The sequence below is a fragment of the Glycine soja genome, chromosome 16, assembly GCF_004193775.1.
Source record: "Glycine soja cultivar W05 chromosome 16, ASM419377v2, whole genome shotgun sequence".
NCBI classification, from domain to species: domain Eukaryota; kingdom Viridiplantae; phylum Streptophyta; class Magnoliopsida; order Fabales; family Fabaceae; genus Glycine; species Glycine soja.
In genome coordinates, this window is record NC_041017.1 from 38,385,589 (window position 1) to 38,407,759 (window position 22,171).

General features: G+C 32.8%; 1 protein-coding gene and 1 pseudogene across 2 annotated transcripts; both read left to right on the forward strand.

Moving 5' to 3' along the window:
* The first annotated feature begins 446 nt into the window (after positions 1 to 446).
* LOC114390637 lies at positions 447 to 11,801 on the forward strand. 2 transcript variants are annotated; one of them, XM_028351447.1, is made up of 15 exons: positions 447 to 775; positions 861 to 988; positions 1,132 to 1,264; positions 4,930 to 5,086; positions 5,161 to 5,239; positions 5,802 to 5,842; positions 5,953 to 5,991; positions 7,070 to 7,150; positions 8,524 to 8,586; positions 8,657 to 8,708; positions 9,410 to 9,484; positions 9,580 to 9,627; positions 10,832 to 10,867; positions 10,958 to 11,032; positions 11,443 to 11,801. In XM_028351447.1, exons 1-15 carry the CDS (start codon positions 616 to 618, stop codon positions 11,500 to 11,502), a joined length of 1,227 nt encoding a protein of 408 aa, XP_028207248.1. In that variant the 5' UTR covers positions 447 to 615; the 3' UTR covers positions 11,503 to 11,801. The 2 variants fall into 2 exon arrangements, with proteins under 2 accessions (XP_028207248.1, XP_028207247.1); XM_028351446.1 differs by having other exon boundaries at positions 448 to 775; positions 5,953 to 6,069.
* Positions 11,802 to 18,979: 7,178 nt separating this feature from the next.
* Positions 18,980 to 22,171, forward strand: part of LOC114390214 — a 5,505-nt pseudogene continuing 2,313 nt past the window's right edge.

Below are 22,171 nucleotides of genomic sequence, written 5' to 3' on the forward strand. Positions count from 1 at the left end.
TCAAGTGTGAGCCAGGTCTCCATTAACGCCAATTAATTAGATATGGTCTTAAGTGTCATTCCAATAATATTTTACACACCATATCCCTTGTGAATTTTTTTGTTAAAAGATCTACAAGATTTTGTTCTGCTCTTACAAATACTATAGATATTATTTCATTTCCAATTAGATTCTTCACATAGTTAATAGTTTATTTTTATTTTAAAATTAATTTTTAAATTTTTTATCAATGAGTTATTTATCATAATGATATATACATTTAAAAATATTTATTTACTTCAAACTAATTATAATACTATAATTAAACATATTTATTTTATACAACATAAAACAAAACATTAAAATACTATTCTTCGTATTAACCTTGTAATTTCATTAGACTTAGACGGGAAGGAGATGAAATATTAAAATAATTAATAGAAAGATAAACATTGGTAAAACGGGATTTGTTGTGATGGGCAAGCCGTTGACAGTTGTTGTTCTATACTGCCGCCGACTTAGACCTGACCTTGGCTTGGAGTAAACAGAATAGAAGAGAATATTCCAAAGCAAAAGAAGAGAAGAGAGGTTGATTGATCCGATCCGGTTCCGGTTCCGATTCCGATTTCGATCCCGATGGCTTCTACAGAGGGTCTAGTGCCCATAACTAGGGCCTTTCTGGCCTCTTATTACGACAAACACCCTTTTACTCCTCTTTCTGCTCATGTCTCCACGCTTTCTTCTCAGATTCGTTCAATGGCTAATGATTTTCTCACTCAGCATCCTCCTATCCAAGGTTGGTTCCTTTCTTCTTCTTCTTCTTCTTTGCCTGCATTTACTTCGCTGCCCTTGTGTCTGAATCGTTCTTTTCTTTTTGTTAGGAGAGAGCATCTTAATAAATGAAGCTGACCAGCAACCTCCGCACAAAATGGATGAGAACATGTGGAAGAATCGAGAGTACATAGAAGAAACAATTTTTTTACTTCAGAGTTCTAATTGGCCAGAGGCGGTAATGTATATCTTTTAAATTCATTTTCCTTGTCTTTAACTGACTTTGATTGTAACTCATGAATACATACAGTATATGATAACTTCATGATTTCCCTTCAATTGTAAAACGATTTAAAGTAAAAACACATTTTATGGATGCAGCTGAAGCAGCAGTCCACAGCTGACAGTGTTGAATTTGCCATTACGCTTGGGAAACTGAAAGATAAACTTCATATTACATTGAAGGCTTTGGAATCTTTCCAAACTAAAAATGCTGAACATGTATTTAACACAGGTACCACCTTGCCTTTGACTCGAATGCTTGTTTTCAATAGTTAACAAGCTTCTGATTTCCTGAGTATCAATTTCAATTTGTTGTGGTAAAATTCGTTTTGCTTTCTTGTATTTGGTTTCTGTTTCTACACATAGTTATTTTATATTATTTGTCTTGGTGGAAATCATAAAGCAAACCCTAAGTCTATAGAATGTGTGTTAGAAACTACATAATATAAACCTGTTCCACTATGCAAGATGCGTTGATTCATTGTAACTTTGGAAATGAAGTTAGAATTTTGATTCATTGTAAATTAAATTAGAATTATTAGCCTAATTATTCTTTCTTGTAAGTTGCATCTTGTGTTTTTTTAAAATTTTTTTTCCTATGTGATTATTCTGTATATGTATTCCCAAGGTTGAGTGTGTTTTTCACTCGTGCAATTTCACTCTAAGTATTCTCTCAAATAATCACATGTTCTTTCCTTCCTTAAAATCTTAAGTATGTGTATACAGGAAAATAAGGAGAGACATGGGAAATTTATGGTAGGTTTAAAAAGTGTGAATAAAATGTGTCAGACTTGTAGAGTGGCTTCTAGAAAGAGAAATGTAAAAGACTAAACCTATTTGGAAAAGCAATTTCCTCTTTAAGCTGGCTGGAGATTGTTTTATAACATGTTTTTTTAGTTTTTTCTATAGTTACTGTCTAGACAAGTATTGAACTGTATGTAAAACTCTCTGCTTTTACCTATGTTGAATTACAGGGTATTTGGTGTTGGGAGAAGAAGATAAAAAGAATGAAACACAAATTATACTAATCATAATCCTAAACAAGGAAGCAAAACATATATAAATAAGGAAATATGATATTTAATACTAGGAGATAATGCAGAAAGAGGGAAACTAATCCTAGAGGATAATCTAATATATAATGAGATTTTCTTATATTCTAACACTCCCCCTCCAGCTAAAAGTTTACGAAACTGTAACCTTATTACAAATAAGTTCTTTAAATAAATGACATCAAACTATACAATTTGAGACTGTGTAACGGAGGAACTAGGATGCTTCGAGTATTGCAGGGCCAGCTGACCAAGCTTATGTCTTTGGGAAAACCGCAAGAACAGGCTGATATCTTTGGGAAAACCGTGTGGTTAACTCATACCTCTGGTGAAGTTGCTAGGCTAGACTGATTTATCTGGGAAAGCAATGTCGCTGGCTCATGTCTCTAGGAAAGTCGTTGGTCTAGGTTATATCTAATCTCACAGTGCATGACTTGAACCAAAGAAGGCGGATCTTAGTAGTTGAGGTTATAAATCACCAAGAAGAGAGATAAAATGAAACAAATAGTGATGTAAAACACTGGAAAAAGTCATGTGTCTTTTAATCGAGGTGGATCGCCCTACTAAGTACCCCCATTTTATTCCACTTAGTCATCCCTTCATTGTACTTGCTATTGCAGCAATTTTAATTTGAGAGTGTTTATTTACATGGATTTCCAGCTAGCACGGTGATTGGCAGATACAATGTTTTTCTAAGCCACTTTTGCACCGAATTATTCAAGAAAGCAGCAATCAAACTCAACTTCAGTTCTGCCTACAACCTGCAGTCTGATGGGCAATGGAGATGATTAACAAATGTTTGGAGACCTAGTTCAAGTGTTTAATAGGGCACAAGCCTAGACAATATCCTCACTGGTTAAGCTAGGCAAGGTTTTGCTACAATATCAAATACCACAGCTCCAATGTATTTGTTATAATACCAAATACAGTCTGACACCCTGCATGGCTGGAATCCTCTACCCTTGCTTTAGGGAACTACAGTTCCATCCTATGTGGAGCAAGTCAACCAAATGACACCAGAAAGTTGTGTTATTAGCAGTTGCAAGCTACTCTTGTGAAGGCCTGAAATTGCTTGAAGGCTCAAGCTGATAAAGTCCATTTGGCGCTGCATTATCAAGTTGGACATTGGGTCTTTCTCAAACTCCAACTATGTAGACTACGAGTGCTAGCCAAAAAAACATGAGAAACTGAATCCATGATTCGATGCCCTATTTCAGGTGGTGAGAAGGGTGAGATAGGCTGCCTATAAGCTTCAACTGCCTGCTAATTGCTCTGTCCATCTTATATTTCATGTTTCATTGCTCAAATGAGCCATCTCATCCCAAGTGACACTATAACCTCTACCTCATGCGGTCTTGCTTCATACTAGGATTTGGAACTAAAGCTGCAATCAACGAATAGGCTTGCTGTTAGGGACCGTCCCCATATCAGTGTTGTTAAATAGCGGCCATGGCCTGGGTATATGGCGGAATTTTGTCCTTTTGCCATTGATAACACTGCCCCATATATATATATATATATATATATATATATATATATATATTTTGGGGGGTTGATTAAAAAAACTTACATTCAAATAAAATACAATTGAAAGAACTTCTATATAACAGTACGAGCATAATTATAAAATATTACAAACAATACAACAGTAGTTTGCATTTTGCAATTCACATGTTTTGGTGTATGCGAAAAAAAAAACTCTGTGCGAGGGACGTTTCTCTCACAACAGACATTATTTCGCAAATCCCAACAGTGGAAATGTGCAAAAATGAGTTCCGAACCTGTTGTTCAAATTTCACGATGATGCAACGGTTAACGAGTCCGGGATCGTAGTTTTATTAGGATATGTTTGAGTGAGTGTATGTGGGAAAAAGAGAAGATTTTGGGAGAGGGAAAAGGGAAAACAAATTTGAGAGGAAGAGAGAGTGTAAAGACGTGTCCTAAATGTAAAAATTAACCTAATATGCCTCTATTTATAGTTAGGGTACTCTCAACCTATTATTTACTCTAATTTAGTTTATTTTATAAAAAGAAACTCTATTTTATTCTTTATCAAATGAAGAAATGAAACATCTTTTTTTTTTCATTTCCTAAAAAAGCACATATTTATTTTATTTACCTTATAAACATTATTTAAATTAATAAAATCATTTCTCCTTATTTATTTAATTACTAAAATCTCATTATTTTTCTAAAACTCTATTTATTTTTAAGTAAAATCATTTTTAATTTATTTTACAAAAAACGGGGTGTTACAGTATGAGATTGGCTTCTCTGCTGTCCCTGTACTGCCCCTTCAAAGCGATACCATTTTCATGATTTCCATGGAGTGGGTTCACGATTAAATATTAACACAACTGTTATGCGACGTCGTTTTGAATAAGCAGCACATGGACAGCTGGAATGTGACAGCAGAACTCTGGTGAACATTATCCAGGATAGGGTAATTACCCTATCTATCATGGGTTATTTTCGTGGGTATCTATTGGGTCCATTATCCATTGCCATCTCTACCTGGACTTCAAGAACTCTGGTGAACATCCAGGAATCTTTAGCAAAATTTCAACATAGGGACAAGGTGATTTTTTTTTGGAGGGGGTACTGTAGACCCCCGATTAGAAAAATAAAAAATGTATATCATTAACCTTATTTATACTGATCTAAAATCATAATCCAAACACAATAAGGAAACAAATGATAATAAGGAAATATGGCAACCAATCCTAGGAGATAATATGGAAACTAATCTTAAGATATTTTAATATATAAGTGAGATACTATTGTATATTGTTCATATATTCTAATGTACCTCTTTTATCTTTAACTCAACAAAATTTATATGCAGTTATGACATATTTGCCTCAAGATTTTCGAGGAACACTAATTAGACAACAACGGGAACGCTCAGAGAGGAATAAACAAGCAGAGGTTGACACTTTGGTAAATTCTGGTGGTAGCATACATGATCGATATGCTTTGCTGTGGAAACAGCAAATGGACAGGTGAGGCTCAACCCTTGTATGGTTGGTTTTGCATGAATTAATAAGATATATATTAAACAACTTTCTGGTCACAGGAGAAGGCAATTAGCTCAGCTTGGTTCTGCAACAGGAGTCTATAAAACACTTGTGAAGTACCTTGTTGGGGTTCCTCAGGTATTGCTATCTTAAATTGTTAACACATGGCTGTGCTGGCCTATTATTCTTTTTCCTGTTTTGCATCTATTCTTTCACACTGTCTACTTGTGCAACTTGTTTTAGCTTATACATTTTAGGTTTAATTACCCATTTGGTCCCTATAGTTGTAACAACATCCCCTTTTAGTTCCTATATTTGCAATCACCTTTTTTCTCCTTGATGTCTAAAGTTGCCTAACACCATTCGAGATGAAAGTGGATTAAATGAGCCACACCACATTCTTTTCAAACAACGTTAGTCAACGCTTGATAGCAAGAACCAAAAGGATAAAAAATTACAATTATATGGACTAAAAGGGAAAGTTGTTAAAATTATAGGGAACAAATGTGTAATTTCAATGTTTCCAAATGAGGCTAGCTCCATTTTTCAGGTTTTTCTGATCATCTTGATTTGTGACTGATATCATCATCTTTACTTTTCTGATCAATTTGTTTGTATTTGAACTAAATTCTATGTATTTGGCTTTGGAATAGTACTTGTCATCTTTACTCATTCTAAGACATATTTCTGTGAGTTGTAGGTATTGCTTGATTTTACTCGGCAGATAAATGACGACGATGGGTACAAAAATTACTGTTTTTCAATGTTGTTCGAGTTTTCTTTCTTCATATTTGCATATGATGATGATGATGATAATAATAATAATAACAACAACTCTTATCTTCTGGTAGGCCAATGGAGGAACAGCGTCATCGCTATGGACCACCCTTGTACAGCCTCACCTCAATGATTCTTTCTATTCAACTCTTCCTTTCATTATCATGGGCACGATATGATGCTAACAATTTGTGAGATACTCTGCATCTGTGGTAGTTTAATACTTTAATTGTGGGGTTTTATGATTGATTTTGCTAAATTACTATTGTTTCTATGAATATTGAGGACCAGCAATTATGTAAAGTCTAATGTATTGGAATAGGACATGACTCACCGGGATCCTCTTCTGTCTTTAGCTTGGAAATGACTGTCGAATCATGAAATTTTTTATTTTTCCAATCTGAGTTTTATTTAATAGTAAGTAACTTGGATATAATCAATTGGTTAATGGAAAAAAGAACTTTTCTACTGATGATCATCTTTTCTATAACAGACATATGTCTGCTACAACTTCAAACATCATGGGGTTTTCTACTCGCTGGCTTGGATTTTTGCTATTCTTAGGAATATGATGATTTTTTTTTTTTGCTCAGCAGGAATATGATGAATTAAAAATATTTCTAATATCATTAATTTATTCAATGTAACAAGCACCACCCATTTTTTTAACCTGAATCGTGTGCATATCATGGAACTGAGAACAAGGGTCGTCTTGTTGAGATGTTCCTTGTTTTCTTTTATTTGGCGCTTCGGTTAAGTGATGTTTTAGAACTCATTTGAGCTAGAAGGTTATTTTAGGAAATAACTTGTTTACAGTTCCTCAAGTGTTGTTTACACGTTCTCCAATCAAAATTGGAGTTTCACCAAGGTAATTTGCATAATCCTTTAATGCAAATTTTTATCTTGCAAATTGCCAAGTTAAAACTCCAATTTTGATGGGAGAATTGCACAAACAGCACCTATGGAACCTTATATAAGTTTTGCCCATCATTTTATCATGATACAGAATTGGACATCTTGCTTCCATTTGGTGTCAGCTCACAAGCTGTTTATGGGACTTGTTGTATTTTTTAGAGAGATTGAGAGGCTTTTTAATTTCCTTCCATGGAAGATGTGGTGTTTTGGTAGTCTTTTAGAACATGGAGGATTTTTGTAACACTTTATCTTCTCTCTCTGGGTATAATTTGATAGAAAAATGGAACAAATCACCGTCTTGGAACAAGCTGTTGATGTCTATACCATGGAGTTGGAAAGGTTTTTGACATTTATCAGGTACGATAATGCTCATCTTGATGTTTCTCATGCTTTTAACTTTTGGGTAATAATTGTTAATAATTTTAAATTGTTTTATTACACTACATTGGTTTTCATGCAGAATTCATGGAAATTATCTACAACTTATCATTATTTATGTATTGATATTTTGAGACAATGGCTTTCCAAATACAACTGGTTAGGTGTTCCGTAAATTTTATTTTAGAAATTTCACACACTCAAATATAGAGGTTTGTACTCGTAAAATCAAAATGACTCTTACACCATTCATGACTTTTTAATAACCCTATGTTGGATGATAAGTTTCTATCATACAGATCCTGTTTACAAAATCTTAGATTAATACAGACCCCTAGATCAAACTAGGCTCTGATACCACATTAGAATTTAGGAAATTGTTTCTAATACAGACCCCTAGATCACACTATGGTATTTATACTTACATGAATGGGGTGTAGTGATAAAGGCTAATAAAGTCCTAATGATATGTTACATATGGTTAAAACTAATTACACACGTAATACACGTGTTACATATGCTATATTTAACAGATAAAATAAGAATCCTTAATTTAATATTCTATTCTAACACTCCATTCATGCTGGAGTGTATTTATCTCATGCACCAACTGTTACCACTTACCATATGATTGACCTGAGGATGTCTAAGGGACTTGACAATATCTATCAACTGATCATTAGTTTCTCTGGCTGAACTTTTCTGATGCAAATTAATAGTTAATCTCAATGATCTTTAACCTTCCATTGAAGATTGGATTTTAGGCTACAAGTAGAGCTGCTCCATTATGTGTTATGAGCTTGAAGATTGGATTCACTGTTTTTTGTTAGACTTAAGAGAATTGCACACCTAAACTGGGTATTTTTTTCTTTTTTTGATCAGCATAAACTGGGTAGTTTTGTTTAGATATTATCTGGATTAAAGTATTAAACCAGAAAAAGGTCACAGACCTGCCAATACTAATTACTCACTTAATACAGAAACTTCCGTGCCCTATACATATAGAACACAACGCAATAGCCAATAACTATCATACAAATAACTGTCTAAACAGACAAACACTAATGATTCAGATGCATAACTTCTTAGATAAACTGCCTAAAGACACATCACATAACCGTCCTATCATGTTCAACTTTCTGAACAACTGTCTTAGCTGTATGTGTTCATATGTTCCATTTTTTTTATATTTTGCTTTGCAACTGCCTCCCCCTATCAACCTAAGGTTTTAGGTTGAACTTGTATGTTAGACTTTAGAGTTTCCAACATGAAATCTGTTACTGTTCTCACTTCTGCAAGATTTCTAATTCTTGTTGACGAACCTGCTAGGTTTTGTGTTTTTTTTTTATCAGTGAGGTCTTTGCAAATGCACCTTTCTTTATTTCAGCAGAGGTTGCTGGTGCATTGGAAGCAAGGTAAATAATAAATCTTACTTTTTTGTATGATTTTCTCTAATTTCAAGTTTTTGAAGTTGGTTCATTTCAGGAAAAATGATGACTACAAAGAGATAAATGTTCCAGCTGGGAAAACTTATGAGGTATACGTACAAGGCTTGTGAATTTATTAACTTGTCTTTTTTTATTATGATATTAGCAAGTTACGGTTATGACCATAGTTGTCAATCTCAAATAGTAGCCCAAAAGATTCTAGTGGGATAGTGAGATGACCTCTATGTTGAATTTTATGTATACAAAAGTAATTTATACTGCACACATACAACTGCTAAAACAAACTATATTGAAGGCATTTTTCTCATTGATCATCAAAAGCCAAAGTGACATAGTCCAGGCACACATTATCCATAAGATACAATTAACAAACCAATAGCATAGGGATGTGAATTGCAAAATGCAAACTACACAAAAGGAAAGAGATCAACATTGGAGGTCTTGAAGCAGAACAGAGAAGAGCACAAACCTGCAGAAACAGATTAGACGTGGGAGAGTCTCTAGGCTTAAGTACCACTCAATGTGGGACGACTCCTAACAGCATTAGTAGAACTACTAGCATGATTGGCAAATAATTGTTGTCAATTTATTTAATTTATAAATTATTTCTTTGCACACTTTATAAACTTTTTTGTCTTTTTGTAATTTGTGCATGATTTAGTGCTACCGTTATCTCATTTGGGATTTTCTACTGAATGAATCTATGACTCTTTTATTTGTTATTACTCAAGAAAATGTTTGTGCTGTTTTATGATGTTAATATGATAGAAGTTTTTCTATCCTACTTCAGGTTTTACTCTCTGTTGATGCTGTAAACTCATACATTGCGTGGGATTTTTCATTGGTACAAGGCAAGATAAATATGGTATTATTGCTGTGCTGCTGCACCTTGATTTCAAAATGTTATGATATTTTCCATTGGCGTCCCTTTGTAGTGATCTCTCTTTTATTATTTGTCAGGATATTGGATTTAGTTTGGAGTTTGTAAGTCCTACTGGGGAAAAAACTGTAAGTTTGAATGACATTTCTCTTTTGTTCTCTGTATCATATCCTCAATTGATTTCTCCAGAAGCATTTCTGATGTTATTCTTCATCAGCCATTCTCATCTTCAATTTCTTAGGCCCTCACCTAGTTCATTTTCACCCAATGTTGTTAAATGGCGGTTATAGCACCACAATGACAGTATTGTGTGGCATTTTGCAAGCTCTTCACCATTCACAATCTGCAATATTGTGTTTTATGGCATCGTCCGCCATTTCCAATATGTTGCCCACTATGGCCACCCCCTACAATTTATTTGAGTATTTAAGGTTATTTAAAGAGCAGTAACATGCACTGTTCAATTTCTTTGCCTTTTCATATATTTTTAGTTTGTTTTTACTTTGTCCTTCCATTTAACAACACTCTCTTCTCTCATTGCCCCACTGCCAAGAGCATCCACCTCTAAGCTTCGGTGACCTTCTCCAACCACCACCAACTGCAATGGCTGGAGCCCTAGAGATCACCACTAACAGTTTTTTCCCCCTTTTTTTTTCTTCCTTTCATCCCTTTTTTTTCCTCACCATTCTTCGTCTACTTCATGTTCTTCAACTGAGTCTTTTTTTTTTTTATTCTTGTTTTCAGTTTGCCTTCTTCACCTGGGTCTTTCCCTCTTTTTCTGATTCTTGTTTTCAGTTTGTCTTCACTTGGATCATTCACTCTTTTTCTATGTTTTCAGTTCATCTTCTCTGTTTTTTTTTTTAAATTATATTCTATTTTTTTAATTCTTCTCTGTTTTCAATTCTTAGTCTCTGTTTTCAATTCATCTTCTCCGTTTTCTCTGCATTATAGATATTTTTTCTTTTTCTGAATTCTAATATTTTTACTGTGTTTGCATTTCTTTTTATGATTTTGTTGTTGCTTTGAACTCTTGAACTAAATAAAATTGATGTTGTTAATAGTTTATGACAATGTTCTTATGAGACTTGTGATATTTAGACTTTAGTCTATGGTTCTTGACGCATTTTGTTTGTATTTTTATTTTATTTTATTTATATCTGATTTTTTTAGTATTTATACATATATATTATTTTTATTTTGTCTGCCATGCCATCAGCCATTAGCTGTCATCCGCCATTCATAATGTTTTGTTGTGTTTTGTTCCCTTTCACGATGTTTGTTTTGCTGTTTCTAATTTTTATGGTGGCTGATTCATTATGACACCTAACACAGCTGATGTTACCTTACGGCCGTTATGAGTCTGACCAAGTGAGTTTGTCATGTTTGTTGCAGCTTAATTATTTAACTAGGCATTTGATATTTATATACTCATCTTAGTTTTTATGCCTAAAATGTTAGGGGAACTTCTGCACGTTAATGGCTGGAAGCTATAAACTGATCTGGGACAACACATATTCAACGTTTTTCAAAAAGGTAATGTATATAGGCATGTTGACGAATTCAGTGAGATGCAAACTATCACATGATTAGATACTGATCAAATTGCATAGGAAATCTGAAATCTGATTAGATACTACCATGTGTTCCTGGGGGGATATGAGTCATCACTAAAACATGATCTGTTCATTGTTATCGTGCGGTGGTTCTCCTTTGGTCATCACTATCATATTATTTGCTCATTGTTTTATTGCGGGATTGGTTTATTTTTTTGTTGCTACGCATTGGCCTGGCTTCACATATGTTTTTCAATTTCATTTTTTCTTGTTAGTGTTGGGGTTCCTTTACTTATTTCTTCCTATGACAGTATTTGTTGCTCATGGACTGGGCATGTACTGAAAATGGTACAATTATCTGATGTGTTACTTATCATATATGGACTGTAGGTGCTAAGGTACAAGATAGATTGTATACCTCCCGTCACCGAGTCAGTGCAGTCTGACTGAAGCAAGTATATGCTAGTCATTTGTTCATTTTAATCTTATTAAAAACAAATGTTCCAATTACTCATGTCAAGATTGATACACATTTATTTGTGAAGAGGAAAGGAACTGGGAAAAATTAATCTTTTATATAAAAATGTTATTGTTATACATTTAATGTGTGGCTGTTGGTTGTATCCTGTAGCAAGCTGTGATTGTGCTACAATGGGCCCAATAAACATGTATATTCTACATTCCTACTGGTAAAATAATCGCAACGAAAAACCAGTTGATAGGTGAGGATCAAGTGGTTGTGGTTTCAAGTTCCCGCTGTAAATTAGAATTCAGATAGAATTGTTGTTCACATCCTTTTACTCCCTATACCCTCATTTTAATGCTGAGTTTTTTTTAAAAACCCTCATTTTTTTGGGTCTTTTTTTATATTTTCAAAATAATCCTATTTCGTCTCACCCTCACTAATTTTACACTACAAAAGCTAATTGTAATTTATTATTTTATGCATTATGAAGACTAATTTAACCATAGTTATAAGGGTTGAAATTATAGTTTTTTTGATTTTGTGCTTCTATTTTGAGGTGTCATTTCATGAAACTGGTGCATGAAATATTTTTTTTTGGATTCTTTGACGACCAAACCATAGAAAAAGCGAGTCACAAATATCATTAATGTGTTCGATATAATTTTAAAAAAATGTAGTACATGGGTACTTAAACATAGTTGCAAGGGTTCAAATCATAATTTTTTTGATTTTGTGCTTCTGTTTTAAGGTGTTATTCCATGTAACAGGTGCACGATATAATTTTTTTTGGATTCTAAGACAATCAAATCATAGAAAAAGTGAGTCACAAATATCATTAATGTGTTCGACATAATTTTAAAAAATGCAGAACATGGGTACTTAACTATAGTTATAAGGGTTCAAATCATATTTTTATTTTATTTTGTGCTTCTATTTTAAGGTGTTACTCCATGGAACTGATGCACAATATAATTTTTTTTGAATTCTATGACATTCAAACCATAGAAAAAGTGAATCACAAATATCATTAATGTGTTTGACATAATTTTAAAAAAATGTAGAACATGGGTACTTAACCATAGTTGCAAAACCATAGTTGCAAGGGTTTAAATCATAATTTTTTATGATTTTGTGCTTCTATTTTGAGGTGTTATTCCACGGAACTGGTGCACGATATTTTTTTTTTTGGATTCTTTGACGCTCAAGCCATAGAAAAAGCGAGTCACAAATATGATTAATGTGTTCGACATAAATTTTAAAAAATGCAGAACATGAGTACTTAACCATAGTTGCAAGGGTTCAAATTATAGTTTTTTTTTTATTTTGTGCTTCTATTTTGAGTTGTCATTCCATGGAATTGGTGCACGATATAATTTTTTTTGGCTTCTTTAACGACCAAACCATAGAAAAAGCAAGTCACAAATATCATTAATGTGTTCGATATAATTTTAAAAAATGTAGAACATGGGTAATTAACCATAGTTGCAAGTATTCAAATCATAGTTTTTTTTTTTATTTTGTGCTTCTGTTTTAAAGTGTTATTCCATGTAACTGGTGCACGATATAATTTTTTTTGGATTCGAAGACAATCAAATCATAGAAAAAGTGAGTCACAAATATCATTAATGACTTTGACATAATTTCAAAAAATGCAGAACATGGGTACTTAACTATAGTTACAAGGGTTCAAATCATAGTTTTTTTTTATTTTGTACTTCTATTTTGAGGTGTTACTCCATGGAACTGGTGCACGATATTTTTTTTTTTGGATTCTATGACATTCAAACCATAGAAAAAGTGAGTGACAAATATCATTAATGTGTTTCCCATAATTTTAAGAAAATGTAGAACATGGGTACTTAACCATAGTTGCAAGGGTTCAAATCATAGTTTTTTATTTTTTTTATTTTGTGCTTCTATTTTGAGGTGTTATTCAATGGAATTGGTGCACGATATATATATTTTTGGATTCTTTGACGTTCAAACCATAGAAAAAGCGAGTCACATATATCATTTATCTGTTCGACATAATTTTTAAAAAATGTAGAACATGGGTACTTAACCATAGTTGCAAGGGTTCAAATTATAGTTTTTTTGATTTTGTGCTTCTATTTTGAGTTGTCATTCCATGGAACTCGTGCACGATATAATTTTTTTTGGATTCTTTGACGACCAAACCATAGAAAAAGCGAGTCACAAATATCATTAATGTGTTCGATATAATTTTAAAAAAATGTAGATCATGGGTACTTAACCATAGTTGCAAGGGTTCAAATCATAGTTTTTTTGATTTTGTGCTTCTATTTTAAGATGTTATTCTATGTAACTGGTGCACGATATTTTTTTTTTTGGATTCTATGACGTTCAAATTATAGAAAAAGTGAGTCACAAATATCATTAATGTGTTCGACATAATTTTAAAAAAATGTAGAACATGGGTACTTAACCATAGTTACAAGGGTTCAAATCATAGTTTTTTGTTATTTTGTGTTTCTATTTTGAGGTGTTATTCCATGGAACTGGTGCACGATATAATTTTTTTTTGGATTCTTTGACGTTCAAACCATAGAAAAAGAGAGTCACAAATATCATTAATGTGTTCGACATAATTTTAAAAAAAATGTAGAACATGGGTACTTAACCATAGTTGCATGGGTTCAAATCATAGTTTTTTTGATTTTGTGCTTCTGTTTTAAGGTGTTATTCCATGTAACTAGTGCATGATATAATTTTTTTTCGATTCTATGACGTTCAAATTATAGAAAAAGTGAGTCACAAATATCATTAATGTGTTCGACATAATTTTAAAAAAATGTAGAACATGGGTACTTAACCATACTTACAAGGGTTCAAATCATATTTTTTTTATTGTGTTTCTATTTTGAGGTGTTATTCCATGGAACTGGTGCACAATATTTTTTTTTTTTGGATTCTTTTATGTTTAAACCATAGAAAAAGTGAGTCACAAATATCATTAATGTGTTCGACATAATTTTAAAAAAATGAAGAACATGGGTACTTAACCATAGTTGCAAGGGTTCAAATCATATTTTTTTTTTTATTTTGTGCCTCTGTTTTGAGGTGTTATTTCTTGGAATTGGTGCACGATATAATTTTTTTTTTGGATTCTAAGATAATCAAATCATAGAAAAAGTGAGTCAAATATACCATTAATGTGTTTCAGATAATTTTAAAAAAATGCATAACATGGATACTTAACCATAGTTGCAAGGGTTCAAATCATAGTTTTTTTGATTTTGTGTTTCTATTTTAAGGTGTTATTCCATGTAACTGGTGCACGATATAATTTTTTTGGATTCTATGACATTCAAATTATAGAAAAAGTGAGTCACAAATTTCATTAATGTGTTCGGCATAATTTTAAAAAAATGTAGAACATAAGTACTTAACCATAGTTACAAGGGTTCAAATCATAGTTTTTTTTATTTTGTGTTTCTATTTTGAGGTGTTACTCCATGGAGCTGGTGCACGATATAATTTTTTTTTGGATTCTTTGACGTTCAAACCATAGAAAAAGCGAGTCACAAATATCATTAATGTGTTCGACATAATTTTAAAAAAATGTAGAACATGGGTACTTAACTATAGTTGCAAAGGTTCAAATCATAATTGTTTTGATTGTGCATCTATTTTAAGTTGTTATTCCGTGTAACTGGTGCACGATATAATTTTTTTTTGGATTCTATGACATTTTTTATAAAAAAAGTGAGTCACAAATATCATTAATGTGTTCGACATAATTTTTGAAAAATATAGAACATGGGTACTTAACCATACTTACAAGGGTTTAAATCATAGTTTTTTTTTATTGTGTTTCTATTTTGAGGTGCTATTCCATGGAACTGGTGCACAATATAATTTTTTTTGGATTCTAAGAAAATCAAATCATAGATAAAGTGAGTCACAAATACCATTATTGTGTTCAACATAATTTTTAAAAATTGGAGAACATGGGTACTTAACCATAGTTGCAAGGGTTCAAGTTATTGTTTTTTTGATTTTCTGTTTCTATTTTTAGGTGTCATTCCATTTAACTGGTGCACGATATAATTTTTTTTGGATTCTTTGACCTTCAAACCATAGACAAAGCGAGTCAGGAATATCACTAATGTGTTCGACATAATTTTAAAAAAATGCAGAACATGGGTACTTCACCATAGTTGTAAGGGTTCAAATCATAGTATTGTTGATTTTGTGTTTCTATTTGGTGGTGTTATTCCATGGAACTGGTGTACGATATAATTTATTTTGGATTCTTTGACGTTCAGACCATAGAAAAAGCGAGCCACAAATATCATTAATGTGTTCGACATAGTTGTAAGAAAATGTAGAACATGGATACTTAACCATAGTTGCAATGGTTCAAATCATAATTTTTTTGATTTTGTGCTTCTATTTTATGGTGTTATTCCATGTAACTGGTGCACGATATAATTTTTTTTGGATTCTATGATGTTCAAATTATAGAAAAAGTGAGTCACAAATATCATTAATGTGTTCGACATAATTATAAAAAAATGTAGAACATGGGTACTTAACCATATTTACAAGGTTTCAAATCATAGTTTTTTTTATTGTGTTTCTATTTTGAGGTGTTATTCCATGGAACTGGTGCACAATATAATTTTTTTTGGATTCTGAGAAAATCAAATCATAGAAAAAGTGAGTCACAAATACCATTATTGTGTTCAACATAATTATTAAAAATTGCAGAACATGGGTACTTAACCATAGTTGCAAGGGTTCAAGTTATAGTTTTTTTGATTTTGTGCTTCTATTTTTAGGTGTCATTCCATGGAACTGGTGCATGATATAATTTTTTTTGGATTCTTTGACCTTTAAACCATAGAAAAAGCGAGTCAGAAATATCACTAATGTGTTCGACATAATTTTTAAAAAATGCAGAACATGAGTACTTAACCGTAGTTGTAAGGGTTCAAATCATAGTATTGTTGATTTTGTGCTTCTATTTGGTGGTGTTATTCCATGGAACTGGTGCACGATATAATTTTTTTTGGATTCTATGACGTTCAAACCATAGAAAAAGAAAGTCAGAAATATCGTTAATGTGCTCAACATAATTTTAAAAAAATGCTGAACATGGGTACTTAACCATAGTTGCAAGGTTTCAAATCATAGTTTTTTATGATTTTGAGGCACAAATATCATTAATGTGTTCGACGTAATTTTTAAAAAATGCAGAACATGATACTCAACCATAGTTACAAGGGTTCAAATCATAGTTTTTTTTTTATATTGTGCTTCTATTTTGAGGTGTTACTCCATGGAACTGGTGCACAATATAATTTGTTTTTGCATTCTATGACATTCAAATCATAGAAAAAGTGAGTCACAAATATCATTAATTTGTTTGACATAATTTGTAAAAAATTCAGAACATGGGTACTTAACCATAATTGCAAGGGTTCAAATCAATTTTTTTTTTATTTTGTGCTTCTATTTTGAGGTGTTATTCCATGAAACTGGTGCACGATATATTTTTTTTTTGAATTTTTTGACGTTCAAATACCCCTAAACCCTAGATAGTCAAGTAACTCGCATGACTCTAGCATCCCTAAATCCCAATTAGGCAAATACCCATTTTTCCTACTTTGTTAAGTAACCCCAAATCCTAATTTGCCAAATACCCCCAAACCTTAATTACTCTAGTACCCATAAACCTTAATTTGTCAAAGAGCCTTAAACCCCAACTAGTCAAGAAAACCTAAACCATGATCTCTTAAATACCGCTAAACCCTAATTAGTCATGTAACCTTAAATCTTAATTTGTAAAATAACCCTAAACCATAATTGGTCAAGTAACACTAAACCCTAATTAGTCAAGTATTCATAACCCTAATTAGTTAAACATGCATAAACCCCGTTTGTCCAAGTAACCCATGAATCCTATATTTTCAAATACCAATAAACCCTGATTAATCAAGTAACTTGGAAACATTTATTCAACTTGGTAATTGCCTCATTGACAAGTAAATTTACATGATTATTTTATTTTGTTTTAATTCAATGGTCTATTGAAAGTTTCCAAAAATTTAAAATTTTAAAAAATATAAATTACTAATAAAATAACAAAACTCAAGCTTTAAAGTAAAAGTGAATGTTTTGTAAACCAGTAACTTAGGTGCCTAATCGTATTCAGAAACCTTATTTCTCGGCTCAATTTAGGGTTTATGGTTTAAGGTTTGGGGTTTGGGGTTTGGGGTTTGAGGTTTGTGGTTTAGGGTTAGGGTTTAGGAATCCGTTTCAACTTCAAAAGAGTTAGTTCGGTATGTATCATTGTGGAATAGCCAACCCAAAAAATGCTATAGTGGGATGAACCATGTTTTAATGTTATTTATAATAAATATTTTGCTATTAGTTTTATATATTAATTAAATATTAGGATTTGGAAAACTTTAACAGATTTTACAATGTTTTAGAATATATTTTATGATAAAAAGATTTAAACATTTATTAAAATAGGAAAGATATCACATCATTTAAATAATTTTTATTTGATACTAAACAATAATTAGAAAATATCTCTATAAATTCGATTAGAAAATAAAACTTGATTATAGTGCATCTAAATTTGAATTTTGAGTAAAAGAGGTAAGAAAGTTATATGAATAAGGGTTTAATAGTTAAAATTGACAGTCCAAAAAGTAATTTTAAAACTGACGGTCCAAGTCCAAATAAAATTTGTGTTGGAAATAATACACTAGAGTGAAAATAGCCAAAAAACAAAGATGATGTCATTTAGAGTTAGAATTGTGAATTGGGTATCTCTCTTTTCTGACCCACTAACAGTGAGCGCAGCCATAAGAGCAAACAGTCAATAGAAGCTGCAGAACTGCATTAGAGCATGATTTGCCCACTCTGGCCATCATTTTGGCTGTGAAAAGCATCGTTCCAGCCACAATGGCCAGGTGGGATATGATGATGCTTGGAGGAGAAGTAGGGTGCCATGTGTGACGCTCGGACACAATAGCACCAATATTGTGCTCAATTAACTACCATGCTAGGTAATAAATTAAAAAAATCTTGCTTCTATATTTTTTATGATATATCACAGTCCTAGTAATTGTGGTCCTTATGAAATTATAATAACGAATAAGACTTAATATATATTTGTTTTTTGATAGAGCAGTTCCCTTAGCTTATGCTTATGTCCATAAGGCCCATGATATTGATACTTGTTTGATCTTGGCACCCTCACCTTTATTTTTTTGATAAAAATGTCTTTAACGGAAATTATTATATAAAATTAAACAACGAAATTTATGGAAACTAATTTTACCAAAAGCTAACGAAGTAGAGGGTGAGAAGAAGAAGAAAATGTATGTTAGACATGGGCCTGTCCATATGGGTTATATTTTCAGCCCACATCCCACAGCAGCCCAACTCAGCTGACGCAATTATCAAACAACCTAACCCGGTTTACCAATTACAACCCTGAGTGCTAGCATCCCAAGTTTTAGAATCAATCAAACAAACCTCAGTACCAAGAACCCTATGCCTTGACAAACCCTAACGTCGATTTAAATCGTTTGTTCGCACTTCAATCTCCAAGTCATAAATACACTCTTCTCTCCCCATTCACTCGCATTGGCTTTTGGTAGTTGAAGTCTTTCATTGTTGTCAAATTCAGATCAGGTTTTCCTTTTTCCCTCTCTTTTTATCTTATCGATTTTGGTTCATGCCATGCCTCTGTAACTTTCTTTCTTTGTTTCTTTCTTTGTTTGTTTGTTTCTTGCTTTCTTCGTGTAATCCCTGCAGCAAGAATTTTGTTTCTGTACTTTATAAACCACCCATTAAAACTTGCAAGTCATCTGTACAAGTAATTAAAGCGGGTCAATTGATATATCTTGGGAATAACTTTTTACATATTATTAAATTTTCTCTGGTGCATCTACTGTGAACACCTTAAAAATTGACAATGTATTTGAGATTGTGCTAAGCACTACATTTTAGCCAAATGCGCCATACATGTTTAGCAAACTTCTTCCTCATTCATGTTGGTTTTTTCTTTCTCTTTTAAAGTTGAGTTTGTGTATTATTGTATAAGCACTTAGATATCATATAATATATTTTTATAATTGAAGAAATCAGTTTAAACTATTTTCACATAAGATATAAGTTGTTTTCATCATTTATCCTAGAATGCTTATTGAAATAAGGTGAAAACAACTTATGGACATATCATAAGCTATTTTCATAAGTTTTTGCAAACACTTACAGAAGGGCAGATGATCCCAAGTAAACTTGAAATAAGCTCTTCTAAACATACCTTAATTTGTTCATTGCTTAGGAATGTGAATGCGTGGTTCCAGCTTGAATATATTTAAAATGCTGAGAAATGTGATTATTTTAGTAGGGATCAGGTGCCAAATCCAAGTTCTCATATCTATAGATTCTATACATATGATTGTTGAAACCACATTGAAACTCATCAAATTTGCTTCTAAAATAGTCAAGCTAATAGAAATGATTAAATACGTGTATGGGCATACATGTAGTTATCTATTTGCTTTTATTAGTACCTGTTCAACTTTTTATCACAAGGATAAAACTTAAAAAAAAAAGAACTCATAACTCTCATAGTTATTAGTACTGGCTTATAGTGGTGCTATCATGATGGAGCAGTTGAGAGCATGTCTCAACTGCTTTCAAAAGCTAGTTGTATTTAATGTAAGTTTGTGGCTGGCTAAATTGGCATCTAAATTGCAGCATCACATCCTGGATAGATGAAATGACTGCTATGCTCTAGATATTGAAAAATTTGAAATATCTTCTTTGCCCATCCCTGATTGTACCTTATTTACTCGTTAAAAGGATTTTTGGTGTCCTATACCCATCCATGCAGTGAGGCATTTTAGGATTAGCAGCCTCTGTTGTTTATTACACAAACTCATCACACATTGTGAGCCATAGGAATTTCAAGCCTACTCTTCTCATAAACACAAGGAAATTGCATAGCCCACCCCCTGCTACAGCATATTGCCACTACTTCACCCTTGTTTTTTGCATCGTGAAGCCGCATATGCCTGTTTCTCACTCTCTGCACTTTGCTCTCTCAAGTTTCCAGCAGCCAAACACCTGTTCATGCTTTGTTGGTCTCTGTACCCTCTGCATTTTCCTGTCTCTCAGCCTCTCTTTCATCCTTTTCCAACCAAGCCCAACACTGTTTCTCCAGTTTTGATTTGAGTACTTTAGTTTTGAGCATGTTATATAGAAACTATTTGCTTTGGTGTAGCAGCTGCTTTGCTGTACCATTATAGCATATAGGGGTCAGGTACTGCACTATAATGTGGGGTTATTTAACTACTTTGACTACATGACCAAGGTATTTAGCTTTTACATCCAAAACAACACTAGTTTTGACAACAGGAAATAAAAATCTGTGTGCTATTTTTAGAGGTTATTGAGATTTGGAATTTTAGTACCTTTGTGAATGCTGCTGGTAGTGGTTGATAGGTTGCAACTAGCAAGCTTGAGTCATCCTTAAGTTCAACTTTGCAAGGCTGATAATAGTGGTATTGATTTAGTGGTTCCAGTTTTCAAAATTAAGTTGAAGGTTTATAATTTGTAGTTTCTAAAGTAAGCATTAGAAATTAGAAAAAAACTGTCTTTATCTGTTTTAATCCCAGTTGTTGTAGTTGAATAAATTGGTTAAACTGTTGTATATGTCTTTGCAGTTCCCATTTTTGCATTTAGGTGATAAAGAATTTATTCATTTGAGTTGCACAACTTTACCAGTACCAACAGTCCAACACCATCAGGCCCTACTAACCTGGAAGGTGTGCATTTGTTCTTTTTATTATTGTTGTTGGAGACAAGTGATTTGGTTATCTCCATTTTTTGGTTAGTTAGGAAATGTGGGAATCTGTGAATTAGGGATTGAGAAATGTTTTATGGTAGTTTTGGTTTGCCTGTTATGTTTCCTAAAGACAAATGATACTATTTAACCAATCAGATAGGAGCCTTGCTAAAGTATATTTCATTTACAATATCTCTATATGCCCCATGTAGTTCCTTTTTGGACTATGGTGGTGTAAATTCTATTCTGATTGGATCGTCCAATTAGGCCAAGGGTTCTATTTACGCTTTACAGCATAATTTGTGTCTATACAATGCAAAGTTGTAAACTAATTTTATTTTATTTTTTTGGTTTTGCTTAGTTCTTTACCATGGTTACTGATGGAACCAAAAAGCCTCAAGTTTCAGTACCTACACCACCACCACCACCTTGGAAAATCAATTTGCAGAAATATGCTGAATCCCGTGCTCTCGAACTCCATAGTCTTCAATCTATCATAGAAAATAGAGTAAACAGTGATTATAGGTCTCAAAAGAACAAGAGAAGAAGGACAACTGTGTTTGATAACCAAATTTCAAGAAAATGGTGCAGAAGAAAGGGGCAAAAACTGGGAATAATTGATAAAGCCCTTGCCAAATCAGGTTTGGAGGAGAATCACCAAAAGAAGCTTCCTCGGTGTGTTCATCGGAGATATGAACTAAAGAAAAACCCAGAGAATGGTTTTTGCACTTCTGGGGATGTAACCAAGAGGCTGAGAACTCATGTTTGGCATGCAAAGTGGTTTGCTATGACCAAGCTTTGGGGTTACCACC